This window comes from Zonotrichia albicollis, chromosome 5 (genome assembly GCF_047830755.1).
Source record: "Zonotrichia albicollis isolate bZonAlb1 chromosome 5, bZonAlb1.hap1, whole genome shotgun sequence".
In the NCBI taxonomy this organism is placed as follows: domain Eukaryota; kingdom Metazoa; phylum Chordata; class Aves; order Passeriformes; family Passerellidae; genus Zonotrichia; species Zonotrichia albicollis.
This window is the reverse complement of record NC_133823.1, coordinates 72,194,752-72,209,240: the sequence shown is the minus strand read 5'-3', so window position 1 is coordinate 72,209,240 and position 14,489 is coordinate 72,194,752. Positions and strand designations below refer to the sequence as shown.

The 14,489-nt window shown below is 41.9% G+C and overlaps 1 protein-coding gene and 1 non-coding gene across 2 annotated transcripts in view; one reads left to right on the top strand and one right to left on the bottom strand.

Moving 5' to 3' along the window:
• The first annotated feature begins 575 nt into the window (after positions 1–575).
• Positions 576–706, top strand: LOC113460266 (small nucleolar RNA SNORA24). Its single transcript, XR_003382066.1, has one exon. It is a non-coding gene; the product is annotated as a small nucleolar RNA SNORA24 (small nucleolar RNA).
• A 2,564-nt stretch (positions 707–3,270) lies between these two features.
• Positions 3,271–14,489, bottom strand: part of PRSS12 (serine protease 12) — a 33,370-nt gene continuing 22,151 nt past the window's right edge. The window contains exons 9-13 of the mRNA XM_074542069.1: positions 13,443–13,648; positions 12,669–12,747; positions 10,620–10,742; positions 7,484–7,764; positions 3,271–5,861 (exon numbers count right to left, since the gene is read on the bottom strand). Of these exons, the coding sequence (XP_074398170.1) occupies positions 5,554–5,861; positions 7,484–7,764; positions 10,620–10,742; positions 12,669–12,747; positions 13,443–13,648 (997 nt within the window). The 3' untranslated portion in view covers positions 3,271–5,553. The remainder of the gene's footprint in view (positions 5,862–7,483; positions 7,765–10,619; positions 10,743–12,668; positions 12,748–13,442; positions 13,649–14,489) is intronic.

Genomic DNA, 14,489 nt, shown 5'->3' with positions numbered 1-14,489 from the left:
CCGCCCCCAGCCCGGGGTCCCGAAAGCGGCCAGTTCCCGCCGCCGGCGCGTGAGGATGGGTCGCGTGCTGATGGGGCTCCGCGTGGGCGGGCGCGTGGCGCGGCCGTTGCTGCTGAGGGGGGCGCGCGGGGCGGCCGTTGGCGCTGAGGGAGGCGCGCGGCGCGGCCGTTGCTGCTGAGGGGGGCGCGCGGCGCGGCCGTTGCTGCTGAGGGGGGCGCGCGGCGCGGCCGTTGGCGCTGAGGGGGGCGCGCGGGGCGGCCGTTGCTGCTGAGGGGGGCGCGCGGCGCGGCCGTTGGCGCTGAGGGGGGCGCGCGGGGCGGCCGTTGGCGCTGAGGGGAGCGGCCACGCGAAGCAGAAGGGTGAAGTGGCAGTGACGGCGGCGGATCGGGTGCTTTCTCCACGGCGGCAGAGCAGAGGAGCGTGACAGACAGAAGGTAGGCTCCATGAAGGCGTGGGCTGCGTAACAAGGAGGACGGGTAGGAGCCGACCGCGCGGGGCCGGGGCCTGGGCCCACATGAGGAAGGGAAAATGGCGGCCGCCACGTGGCGACGAGGGAGGTGGTAAGGGGAGCAGAGATCCATGAATCCATGGGAGCTGCCATCTGTGGCCGACTCCCTTCCTAGACATGGAAGAGCAGAGCCTTGCTAATTGGCATAACTTTTACCCTCGTGTGGGTATGAGTCGTTGACTGTGGCAAGCAACAAGCCGATTCTGCTATGGAATTAACCGTCTCCCTCTTTTTTGGGTGTTTTCTTGTTGATTGGTTTTTCAGGTTTCTCTCCCTTTTTTCCTTTCAGTAAAGCATTACAGCCCAGTTCTTAATTTTTTTTTATTATTTTTTAATTCCGCAGGAGCACAGAAGCTGAAAGCATGAAGACGTAGTTGTTAAAGATCCTCTTCCCAGAAAGTATGTGTCTGGCTGTGTCTAATAAGCTCTTCAGAGGTGAGATTTAGGGCAGGAATAATACCGATTTAATAATTTATGTTTAACGATTACTGTGACTTGTACTTCGAAATCTAGGTATCATGATGTTTTGTTTTAAGGCATGTTTCATTTTTATGTGTTTCCGGGACAGAAAAGTGTAATCAAGTGCATTAGTGTGACCAGGAGGAATTTGGTTTGGATGTAGAGACATTAAAAAACATAATCCGCTATTCCTAGCGTAAAAAACACACTGCCAGTACTTTGCCTGCCAGACTAGAAGTATTTGAATGCACAGATTTCTCAGGGATATCCTGGGCAAGAGGAGTGTCTTTTTTATAATGTGCATGTGAGTACTAAGAGAAATCTGCAGCTGTGGAGACAAGGGAGATTAGAAGTTTAAGCCAACAGTTTTGTTTCAGAGCAGCTTTACAACTTCTGGGGGAGCATCCTACTGTTTAGTGATGATTGCTGTTTGTGTTTCCAGTAGCAATATTAAATTGCCTCAAAGTTGTTTTTACAGGGGAAAAACTCTGTTGAAAGAAGATGGGGCTCAATTCCACATATGAGTTCTAGGAGTAGCTGTGTCTAAACCTGTTCATTTTCAGTTAGGGTAGGGTGGATATGTTTAATCATCTGGAATCGATGTCTTGGGAGCAGTAATATTTCTGGTTATCAGGCAGAGCTAGTAAAAGCTAATTTTAGGCTAGGTCTTTATCTCAGTTTTTAAACGAAGTTAAAATTTGGAGCTTTAATAAGAGCTTCTGCAATCCATCTCATCTTGATGAAGAGGGGCTGGAACCCAGCTTACTGTGCCTACAATTAGCTTTGACTGCTATACAGACAGATGCAGTTATGATCTCATTGTGTGCTGCTCCTCTCTTTGGGCTGCCACTGGGCCTTAAGCTATTACAGTGCTGGTTTTGGTAGTGGAGTGGCTGTACTGCACCCTCAGAGATGGCTCCTCTGCTCTCACCGTATTAGAAGGGTGTTTCAACAAGTGTACCTGTGCTGCAGAAGCTGCGGGTAAGTTTTTGAAGTCTGGAAAATGAAAGTGGAAAGTCCAGCTGTAATTTTGGTGTCTGTGTGAATGTAAAGTCTTCGAATGTATGAATAAGTCAATAAAGAGACATGACTGGCTGCAAGTGTGGTTCCTTTCTTGAAAAACTGCTGGTAACTGAGACTTGACCTACACACGTTTGTCAGGATTACTTACACATGCCAAATCTGCCAGTTCTAGGATTCCTTTTGGGCAGAATCTCTGGTTTCAGGTGGCTGATGCATTGTCTGGGAACTGCTCCAGAAGTGGTACGGCTTGAATCAGAGGTGGGTGCTGCAGGGCAGAAACAACAACTTCAAATAGAGTTGATTTTTGCAGTTGCTTGAGGGATCCATACTTGAGAAAATGGATAGAGATCCAGTAGATGGTGCATCATTGCATACTCAGATACTTTAGTGTACTGTCTTAGTGAACACCAGCTGTGCTGGGACAATCTTGTGGAATACCTTTCAAATAATGTATTTTTTGCAAATAGTTAGAACTGGAAAGTTGGAGGGAAAGGGAGGGTTTGAAAGGACTGGGAAACAAAATCTGTGAGGCCGGAGCTGAGACGATCAGCCTGCCGTGTACTTGCTGCTGGGTGTTTGGCAGCTGAGGTCAGCATTCCTGCTGGAAGTGAAGGGAGCAGAACTGTGGGCTCTAATTACAGCGTGCACTAGATCTGAGGAAATGACTTTCAGTGGTTGTGTTTGGTGGGCAGATTAGAGCTGCCATAGAAAACTCAGGGGTTTTTAAAGCATATACTTTTTCTGCCCAAGTGGAAGTACATGAATGCGTTTTCTTGTGCGGCGCTGTAACAAGTGATAGCACACATGTTTAACTGGTGGTGGATGGTTACTCTGCTTTTAACTGCCCTGTCTCATGGCTTACTGCTCTGCATTCCAAGGTGGTGCCTGCCAAGCCTGGTGGCCAACAATCAGGAGTGTGTACTCTGAAATCTCTTTATCTCCAAAACCACTGGACCTCTGTAATAACCTCAGCACATCTGCTCTGCAAGGGCACTTAGTTGCTTAACTTAAATAGGCAAATGCAAGTGTTTTCATGGTTTGTGCCACCCTTAATACAGTTACTAGACAACTTTAAAAGTGTAGGATGAACTTGACACAACGTAACTGGTCGGAGTTGAAGCACTGGGAATGGCACAAACTCCTTTAGGTTTATATTCTTTGAGGAAGATGATTTCAAGAGTCCCCTTAATAAGGTACAGCTTATGTGAGTTTTACCCAGCTGATGTTCTGCAGCAGCTGCCTGTACATCTGTGGTATTAATTAACATATAGAAATTGTAGTCAGTGTGGCAGTTTTTATTGTATACATGTACACCATCAGGCTCACTGAACAAAAATGAGAATGGCATAAGATGGAGGCTATTTCATTTTATGTTAGAAACTGAGAAGACATGCTCAGCATGGAAACAGTGCAACATTTTAAAATCTAACAAAGCATTCTATTAAAAGCAAAAATAACGAAGTACTGTACTAAATCTAAATGTTTACTATGCTTGGTGTGCAGGTTTAGTTCCCCCCCACACACACACAAAGTATCCTGTTTCTGTGGTGCCGCTATTAAAGGGTGATTATGTCCCCTGTATATAACACGTATATATTGCACTATGTAGCCTACTTCACCACAAGTCTCAATGGGTCTTGTACAGCAAAACTTGGATGTTACATGCAGATACTTTTGACAGACTGACTTCCCTTATAATTAAGGGCTATATAGAAGTAAAAATGCAATGGTTTTGAAGTTGACTGGCACAGTGTTTTGCATTGGTCTAACAGTAGGTGGTCACAGTACAGTGATTTATGATGTTTTGAAATATTTTACACTATTTCAAATAGTGTGGAATTACAGAGAACTAAAATGTATTAAAGCACCTCATGTACTAGTTTAGCACCAGTTACAATAATTAGTCCTGACCCTTGAAAACTTAAATTTGAGGTTGGTGATATTAAGGGCTAAATGTTCAATCATATGGGCTTCAACAATGTCATTGCCACTTCATATACAAGTGAGTCTTGGTTATTTGTTATAACACCAGAGAGACACACAACAATATAAAAATGAATAATTGCCCACTTAAAGCATGAATGCAAGCACCCCACTTTTTCACAAAACACCACACAACACAGTCATAGCCAGTTTGGGGAATACGAAACTGGGAAACAGTCACTGGTGGTCGCAGTTTGCACAATCACTATGTGGTGACACTCATCTGCCACACTTGTCACCCTGGAGTGTTTCATGGCCCACAGCTTTCAGTTGTTTTTACGAGCATGGTTGTTACTGTGATGCACAGAGCACACTTGGACTCGGCACGGTCTTTGACCTGCGGATTGTAGTGTGGTGGCTCCCTCCCCAGTGAGTCAGTTCACAGGTGATTTCCAGACTGATGCCTTTCAGTGTTACAATAAGGTGATTACCTGCTGTGTTCTAGGTTTGGTGGGGTGGCCCTTCTTCAATGGGACAGTAAGCTGGTTATCAGTGCATTTTTTTAATAAATTGCTAGGGATTTCATGGCATGGGGAACAGTATACGGAAACATAATTAAAGGAAATTAAGATGTGTCAGTGCTTTAGAAGTCACTGAAAACTAAGCTTTCCTGTGAGATCAGTCTGAACCAGTGTTGCAGCTAAGCAGGAGAGAATTGTCTAAATCTTGCTTTATAGAAAACATAGTTTAAGACTTTATAGACCTTTTCAGACAAATTTCGGCTCAACAACTCCATTGTATGCATAACTTTGTCTGGTAGGATTGACCGAGGTTCTTGGCACTGCTTGAGCAAAGCCCAGCAGTGAAAGGATAGGGATGTCTGTTAGTCTGACACTGCACTGACAGCTAGTGGTAAATAGAAAGAGTGAATCTTCGAAATGCTGTATGTACTCCAAATTGTGAATTTCAGAAATAGGACAAATGCTACCTAAGTGAAGTAAATAAGTAGTTGCTCTTGCAGTTGTGCAGGATGTTGTGGGGAAACTGTCACTGTACTGCCTGTTTTACCTGGGAATGTACTTTAGGCACACTAAACTGTGAAGACATTTAGCCAATTAACTGGGAATGTGATAATTGACCATTATTTTCCTTCCTGCATTTAATACATACTCAGAATTACTTATCAAGAATCAGGCTATGAATGGTCTCAGAAGCTACTGAAACATGAGTCAGATTTAGCGGACTGAGTGTAAAATCATAGGAACAATAGACTAAATAAACTAGACTGAAGATTAATTGAGATCTGTAATTAATTGTAGAGAAGCTTGGAGCATAAATAGCTTGGAGCAACAGTCTTGTGGGCAAAGTCTCCAGCTGTCCTGCTCCAGTATTAACTCTAGCTGGCTATCATTTTTCCCTTTAGATACATAGTAGCTTGTTCATGCAATATTTAAACTTCTGCAACAGGAAGGACAGTAATCCCTAACTGGAAGGCTTGAGTGTATACAGCTTGGATTTAATGAAAACAAAAACACATGAATCAGGCAAATGTCTGTTTCCACCCACTGTGGGCCCCAGCTGTGCACTGCATGTGCTGCTCAAGTTGTCCTGCCTCAAAATTTGGTTTTCATTATGGGCATTCATAGTTTGGTCACACTTTTAATCCAGGGTACGAAAGATGAAACTTTTGTGTAGACACCTGGGGAATCTTTGACCCCACAGCCGTAGCCCCAGGAGGTCACACCGTACACAACCCAGCTTTCCCCTGGGCGTTCACACATCAGTGGTCCACCGCTGTCTCCTTGGCAGCTGTCCACTCGTTTCTGTTCCTGCACGTTTCCAGCACAGAGCATTCTTCCTGTGAATCTCCTTTTGTAGCGCTCCTCACACACCCTCTTGGGCAGTAAGGGGATGGCAGCCTGTTGCAGTGTTCTTGAATAAGCCCGTCCTAAAAAGGAGATAAAAATTGTCTCGTTACAATGGTCAGTCTTGGAAACATAGTTGTGATTTAATCCGATTTTTGCTCTCAAGTCTTCACACTGCTTTGCCATTACATAAAATTTCCGGACGCAAGACTACTGAAAAAAATCTCTGCATTACATATAATATTAAAATATGGTAGATATTGTAAATGTAAAATGTAGATGCTTTTTTTAAGAAGTAGCTTTACTTCATGTGTTCTCTGGATTTTTCCAAGGATGGGGTTTGGTTTATTCTGAGCACTTTGTCTTCTACAGAAGAGCATGCGCTTTAATACCTCTGTGGAGGCAATTTTGGGGAGTCTTGAGCAGCTGAGAGTAAAGCAGTAGAAATTTTTTATTTCTGTGTCATCAGTTCAAATCTAGTGTAGCTCAGCTTGAACAGGTGCTGCATCTTCTGGTGGCTTCCAAGTAGATCTTTCTACTTTTTTTCCATATCTTGCACCTCTTTCAGTTGAAAGCATGGGAAATGAAAGCCACTGTTGGCTTTACCTTTTTTTAAGTAAAATCTTATCACTTGTGAAGCAATTATGATTCATATAGTAAGTGTGAAATCTCAGCTGAGGTACTGCAATGATGTAAATTCTTACTATAAATTGAAGCCAATTACTGCAGTGGTTAATGTTTCCTCAAATAATGTCCTAAGTTAACAGTATTGCAAGACTTTGAGTGAATTATGTAAAAAGGCTAGACAGAGCTAGGCAATGAATTAACAATTGTTTTTAGCAAAACCCCACCCTACACATCTCTCTCATTCATTGTGGTACAGTGACCCTGACATCTGTGCACACAGATGAGTGCTTGTAAAGGGGAGGGGCAGATACTTGGCCTTGCCTTGTCTCCTTGGCAGTTCTAGTGAGTCACTGGAACAAAGGCTCAAGTGTGGTTGCTGTCTTGCACTGTATTCAGCACCACAGAAAGATAAAAGTAAAACATGGTTATTAATTTGTGAAACATTTAAAGGCCAAAGACCTTTGAAGAGGAAGAATCTTGTACTGACCAAAAAAAAGCAAGTAGAAGCCTGGAGTGCAGATTGCATTGAGGCTCTTGTAAATTTTGGCAAGATGTTCTGTTATTTAAATCAAAGCTGGTTGAAAATGTCAGTGGTAACAGGGAACACTAAAATGTTATTTAAAATTCTATCGTGCATATTTTCCATCCATTTTTCTATTGAAGTATTGTAATTTCAGTAACCTTTTTAAAATTAAAATATTCATGGTCCTTATCTTTGAAACCTTACATCTACTAGAGCTGTTATGTACTGAGGCAGGGGGGTGATAAGCTGCTGTGCAGGGTGTGCCTGGCAACAAATAAGCTTTTTATTCCTGCTTGTCATTGTTAATGAGGCCACTTTACTGACAGGGTCTGTGATTTAGAGTGGCATGGTTAATCACTGCTTGGATACAAATACAAACTATAATCAGTAAACAAAATACTGTCATTCCTGGTTAAGGATCAGGAGAGAAAATATTTGCCTATGTTAAAGAAGAGCAAAATACTTTCCTTTTGAGCATTTTGTTCTTTAATTATTTGAAGGGTTTTTTCTGAAACCGCCTCAGATAAGCAGATTGGTGCATGGAAGTGATTTTACCTGTGTCACCCCATCCCGTGATGAAACAGTTGGGAGCGGTTTTCTGTGGTCGCTCCCTCCTCAGGGGCAAGCAGGCGGGTAGGACATGGGTGCTGAACCTCGCACACTGCTCCTCGGGCCCCTGCAGCCTCAGCAAGGCAATGTCGTAGTCGCTGCTGTCAGGCCTGTAGTCCTTGTGCACCACAATCTCCTGCACCCCGATCTCCTCCTCGTACTCCTCCAGCACCAGCGTGTGGTAGTCTCCAACCCGCACCACGTAGTTGCGAGTGTTGTTGCCGTACCTGAGATGGAGGTGAAAACAAACAGGGCTGGCTCGGGCAGAGTCACATCCTGAGCATGCCGAGTTCATCACTTTCTTTATTGTTCACATAACTAATGTTAGTAAATGATTTTTTAAAGAGCAAAAATGCTTTCTCAAATGTTTACACTGACATTTCAGTGTGTCCTAAAGAATATAGAAACCTTCTGAGGTTTTAGGTTGTGCCATGTTCTTTTTGAATATTTTCACAGGGCAATTTTCTTACGGCCATTTGCCATGACTGGCGTTTCACATGTACAAGATGTGCATTATAAATTTATTTAGGAAGGGTGACACAAATTGCCAGTAATTGCAATGACAGCCTGAGTACTGACATCACTGGGATTCTCCAAATAATTACTGGAATGACAGTAGTGTTCAGGCCTGCTTCTTGGGTTGATTGAGGAACTTTAGAGGTGTAGGTAACTTAATAAAAACTTCTTAACTCAAGTGAAATTATAGTAAGGATGGCAAAGTATTTGTGCATCACAAGCACAAACTATTGTCAAACTGATAGGAGATCTGTAAATCTTAGGCTTGTTTTGCATCTGATATAATCCCAGTTTCTTTCACATTGTGGACTAAATGGTAAATACATTAGAGATTACTACTGTGGCTGAAATAACAATTTTCTGTGCGTGTCTTTGAAGATGTATTATGCACACACCTTCCCAGGCAAAATGCAAACATGAGAGTACTGTTGGGTACGTGTATTTATATTGAAATATGGCTAAGCTAACAGAAATATTTTTCCTTTTATTTCTCCCTTAATAGCCTTCAACAGGAAATTTCTAATGTGCTTGGAAAAAATAGTACCCACAGTGGCCCATCGCCTTTCAACCTATGCCTGTTCTTTTTACACCATCCAGCAGTGTTCTGGTCTGCATAGCTTGTTAAAGCCTGCTTGAGGAGCAGCAGACAAAGCAGAAAAATTACAGTTTTCTGCACAATATATAGCTGTACCACTGAATATTTCTTCTAGTTGTGGGTTGGATTCCTGCTTGCCTGGTTGTAAAGCTTTCTTGGTCTAATCCTTCAGGTCTTCCACAAGCAAAATTTCTCTTCTAGGCTTTATGGAGAAAACTGCAGGCTGTGAACAGACATCCCTTCATCCAAAGATGAACTTCTATATAGGATACATTAAGGATTTTTTCTGATGTTTCCTCATGTTTCTAATTATCCAGTTATTTTTTGTAAATGTATGAACCTTCCAATTTCCCTATAGCTGTCGGAATAACTCAAGACAAGGATGAGTTATAAAACACAAAATAGCTTCAGACATTTTATCTTAAATAATGTACCTGCCAAAGTATAGAAACCAATAATTCCCTTGTAGTACTGGTGAATAATTCTAATAATAATGCATTAAATTAAGCTTAATTTTTATTCCTAATATAGATGAGCCCACATTGGTTACTTAAGCAGTGTTCCAATTTCCAGGATATGAGAAATGGTATACTGGCCTTTCTGTTGTCCATCTGTGGAAAATATGTGAAGAAGGCACTTGATCTATAGATAGCTCTTGGAAACCTATCCCTGAAAATCACTCTGAGATCATTTGGAAGTTCAGCCCAGCCTGCCCAAAGCCAGCTTAGAGCTAAAGGCTTCCCCCATTTACAGTGAAGAGTAGTGCATCCACCAGGTGTTGGAGCTGCATCCTTAGGTCTAATTGCAGTTTAAACATAACTTCTGGGACAAAACAATACTTCGGTCCCTGAGACCACAGGTGACATTTCAGGGCAGCCTGGGACAGCCCCTCGAGCGGCTGCACCAATCTGGAAGTACCACAGTGTCCTTTGCTCCAGCCATGCTGCTGCCCCATCCTGTGGGTGCTTCGCAGAGTATCCAGAATTGGCACTCTTTGGCACCACATTCAGTTTTCAAGCCTGTAATCAAAGGCTTTCTCAGGATTCTCAGGCAGCATCCTTGGCAATCACTACAGAGAAAATGAACAGGGGAACAGAAAGCCATAGTCTATGAATTTTGACGAAAGCAACTTAAGAGCTTCCATGGTTCTGCAGAATCACCTAGGACGTCAGTGGAAATAGCAGGTAATTTTACTAACTTTGATTACAACTTTGAAATGTTGCCAAGGAAAGTCCTCCTTGATTTTAGGACACAAGAAAAGATGTGCATCTGGTGTACAGCATAGGTAATGCACACCTGTATTTGAGTAAAAGTGTATTTGACTTTTCATTTTTGTTACTAGTGTGCAAAATTAAAGGCTCAAAATCCAAATTTAAAACATTTGCAGCTCACTTGAGTGAACTCTAGCAAATACCCTCAAAATTGTAGTGCTCCTCTGTTTTTTCCCAGCCCATTCCAATGAAATAGTCACTAATCACAAGATTAGCTTCCTTATTGTGCAAATTGATGCTTTTATACTTCAGTAACTTCATCAGTAGTGAAGTCCTGCATTTAGTTACTGCTGTGATACAGTAAAAATATCTACCATTGTCTGTTGTTACCAAATTTAATCTAAAATATTCCAGTCCCTATGTTTGGTGTCTGCTCAGTTGTCTTCACTATAATCTAAAAGCCATAAGCTGCATTTTTTTTTTGAACAGAAAGTTAAAATGGCTGAAGTGTTATCTCTAAAATACTGAAGTGAATATAAATCTCATGAATGATAACACCCAAATAATTTCAATGCATTAGGGTGTTTGTTTGTTTGAGGGAAAGGAGGTTGAGCGGTAGGGTTTTTTAAAACCAAAGGCCACCTCTTGGCCTTTCACGCCCATGGAACAGTTTTCCATGGGCTTGAACTGTAATGGTTTTGCATATGCCCAGAAGAACAAAGCAGTTTCAAACACGGTGCCCTATCGGAGAGAGACCCACCTTTTAAAGCAGTGTGCAGCAGTGAGGACCCAGCAGCTGCTGATGAGAGTGGCACCACACAGGAGTCTCCCGTCCCCATGAGAGGATTTGAGGCGCAGTGCCACCTGCCACGGCCAGCCGCCCCTGCAGGAGCGACACACGGGGCTCAGTGTACAGCTGTGGGCAACTCGGCTTACCTGCAATGGGCATCCTGTTGGCATTGTCTGACTGACACAGCTTACTTACAAAATGTACTCTTTAGTAAGGATGGGGAATATTTTATATCCTGGCAACATTCAGAACTCCTTTTAACAATGGTCCACGTTACTTTACAGAGAATTTGGGCGTCCAGCACTCTTAAGTGCTTCCTCCCACAGTCAGCTATTTGAATTTTCTCTTCTCAGATTGCATTCATTGAGCCAAAAATACATTCTGTGGGTTGCTCGCCAAATACCGTCCAAGTCAACAAACCAGAAATTTCCTGTCAACTGCAGAGGGGAAAGGGGAATTTCTTGAAAAGCTGAACCCAGCATCCATCCCTGTCTTCAGGAGAAAGGGAGGTGGCAAAACAAGAGGTATAAAGTGACTGTAGAAGTCTCAAGTATAGAGGAGCACCTTTCTTCAGCCTGTGATTATCTGTTTTTTACAGCAGATCTGGCCATATTTGCATACCTGTGAATACAGGATTATTTCTATTTTGCTGGTTTAATATATGAGGAGTCAGAGAAGGGAAAGGGAGAGAGATGCACCTATAAGCAATGTCAGCATCCCAGAGTAAGCAACAGGTGGTCTGAGTGTTTTCTGAGTCCTGTCCACTTGAATGGGTGTGCTGGAAAACAAGAGCTGCCAGGGGCCATCTAGTCCAGCATCTCAGAGTTACCCTTGCCAAATGTTTTAAAGTGACGTGGAGGAGTTTACTTCCCATAAAGAATAAAACAATTTAGATACTTCTCCATTTTAGAAGGTAGGATTTAATATGTTTTTATAAAATGAGGTGATTTAGACAGCTTTGGATTTGCTGGTACATATGTAAGTATCCAGTTATTTTCAAACTTCCTCAAGTTCCTTGTCTTAATGATTTCTTGTGACATTGAGTCCTTTTCTGATACATACATATGCTCCCTTTCTTGAATTTGAAGCATTTCTGCATGCACTGTTGGATTTTCATCACCTTTCTGCTTCATCTAACATTTCTGTACTGATTTATGATGAGACCAGCTTCTTTGCTCTGACTAAATTGTGCAATACATTTATTTGTCACTGTTGCATTTCAGCAAGTGTTCTTAGAACTCATATTCTAAGGCAAGAATTCTCAGTCTCCTCCTGTGCTGTGCATTATCTGTTATCTCATTTGTCTCTTTACTAAGGTAAGTCATCCTACTTTACTTTATCTGGCTGTGTTGAAATATTTTTCTGGGCTCCCTCTTGTTACTGTTCTTTCAAGCTCTCCCACTTGGGGAGTGTCTTAGAAATCGATTGATCAGTGCTGTACATGTACTCTGAAACAGATGGCACCATGCTTGTAATGATGCTGTTAGTGTATTTTTTACAATGCCTTTTGTAAGGTTGTGTAAATATATATATTTTTTTTGTGTTTAGTCACAGCTGTTGAAAAAGTAAAGTCAGTGCCTCCTGAATTTTTGGTTGTGTCATCATCAAGGCTTATTTTATGAAAGAAAATAAGGTCTTAGGCTGTGAATCATATTGAGGCCTCTTTTTTTGGTGTAGGTGGCATTTAAAACCTTGTACTACATTCATGTCCTTGTTTTTATAGCTCCTGATATGAAGCTATCCTCTGAGAAAAGTAAAATAGCTATTTTGTAAGTTTAAAATTTAACCCATTCATGGACTTTACCCACAAGATTTTCAATTAACACTGCAAGTACTTATCAGTTAATACCTTTTAATTTCCTGCAAATTTGTTTTGGGTAGATTTCTATTCCTACATCATGACAAGTCAAACGAAAAACAAAACAACAAGCCCACAATAAAGCTGTAAATTTGGCAAACCACTTGTGGCAAATACATCTCTTAGAAGCTTTAAATTATTTTTCTTTACCAATTATTTACCGTAAAGAATTTTTCCCACCAATTATTCGCTTTTGTCGACGATGGAGTAACCTCAGCCCACAAACAGAAGCGAGAGAATCTAAACCAGAAAGGGAGATGTAGAGAGTGTTAAACTCAACATGAAAAGCGGTCAATATTCAATGAGAGGTAACTTGAAAAAAATGTAAAGGTTGAAGTTATTCTGTGTTTCATGGTAGTTTTTAACAGGCAAATTTTCATTGGGGAAAATAGATTTAGGAATTCTTTATAGCTGAGGTCTTTTGTCTGGGGAAAATACACTGAATTCTTTCACTCAATTCTTTCAACTTAGAAATGCTTTGTATCTGAGTTCTTTTGACTGTGGTCAGAGTATTCACACATTTGCTTCTCACATGTAGGATTTTATAGGGCTCTAGCTTATTTCCTGTAAGTGGAAGCAAACCTTGGCCAACCACACAGATCTCAGTCCTTATCTGAGTAACCTACACCTTGAAAAGCTGAAGGGAGCTGCTTAGGTTTTTGCATCATGTCCCTCAAGCACCTTAATGAACATGGTTGCTCTAAACCACAGCCACAACTACCCTGTAATGATTGAGTAGTCCTGGTGCTTCCTTTCTGCAGCTGCAAAGAATAAGCTCACAGTGTCAGCAGAGAGAGAATTCCCACCCCTTTTGTTCTAGAATTGTTTTTGATAAAGCTGTTCCCTCTGTGAGGTGGGATTGCTAAGTCTGTCTCTTCCTACCAGGAACTTGCTCACCTGGACCTGTTGGTCTGCCCCTGGTGCCAGGGCCTCACCTTTATTGCTGTTCCCAGGGACTTTCTTGCCCAGGTGCTCACAGATGACCCCTGCATCCTCGCTGTGCCGGCAGTTGTGCATCCCAATGTCCTGCTTAATGCAGTCTGCCAAGGATCTCTCATTTCCTGTACACTTGACGTTATCCACATGGATGGGGCCTTTGCCCTCACCGAAATAGGCCATTGTCCTTGCTCTAGCTGGACCTCTGCAAACAGAACATTTTTTTTTTTAATTGTTAAACATTTTGAGGCATTATTCTACATTTTACTCAAATTTCCAAGTGAATAGTCAAAGACACTGAGGTTTCATTCCAAACCCTGTCACTGTTTCACTTGCTAACAAGCACCTTATGTGCTCTTATTCTGGTATGTAGAAAAAAGAAAACTGTGACAAAATTGCTACATTTCATTAATTTTTAAAAACTGCTTCTGTGTATCTGGTTAGAAGGCAGCGTGCAAAGTATTTTACATTGTATCAGCATTACATTTTGCCATAAAACAAAATATGTGAAAGCTGCTTTTTCATAATCTCTTTAATCCTCGTATAAACTCAGCATCTGTGAAAGCTAAAAATAATTTGTTCAGGTCTGATTCCCTCAGAGAGATGGGCCAGTTAAATACAGTATACTTGGGGTGCAGTAGGAGCAATGATGTACAGACCTATCAGTTGTTAGTAGTTATTAAAATATTTTATTATCATGTTTTTTACAGGGCACCCCATATTTGAGGTCTAAAAATGTCATGTGACTGGACACCAGTTCAGTGTCTGCACCCCCCTGTTCTTGGGAGGAACCCAGTACTTGGTGCTTTTGCAGCATTTAAGCATCTCACTTGGCAACTCCTGTGATAGAGTATTACTGTTAATTAGTTAAAGTAATCTTCTTAATTTATAAATAGATATTTTGTTGTATATGGTTTAAGAGGCAGAAAGAATTATGAGTGAGAGACCACCCAATTGGCTATATGGAGAAGGGGGGCAGGAAGCCACAGACACCTCTAAGCATGCCTGAACTACAAGTTTACCTGCTGGTTAAGAGCAATTCACTG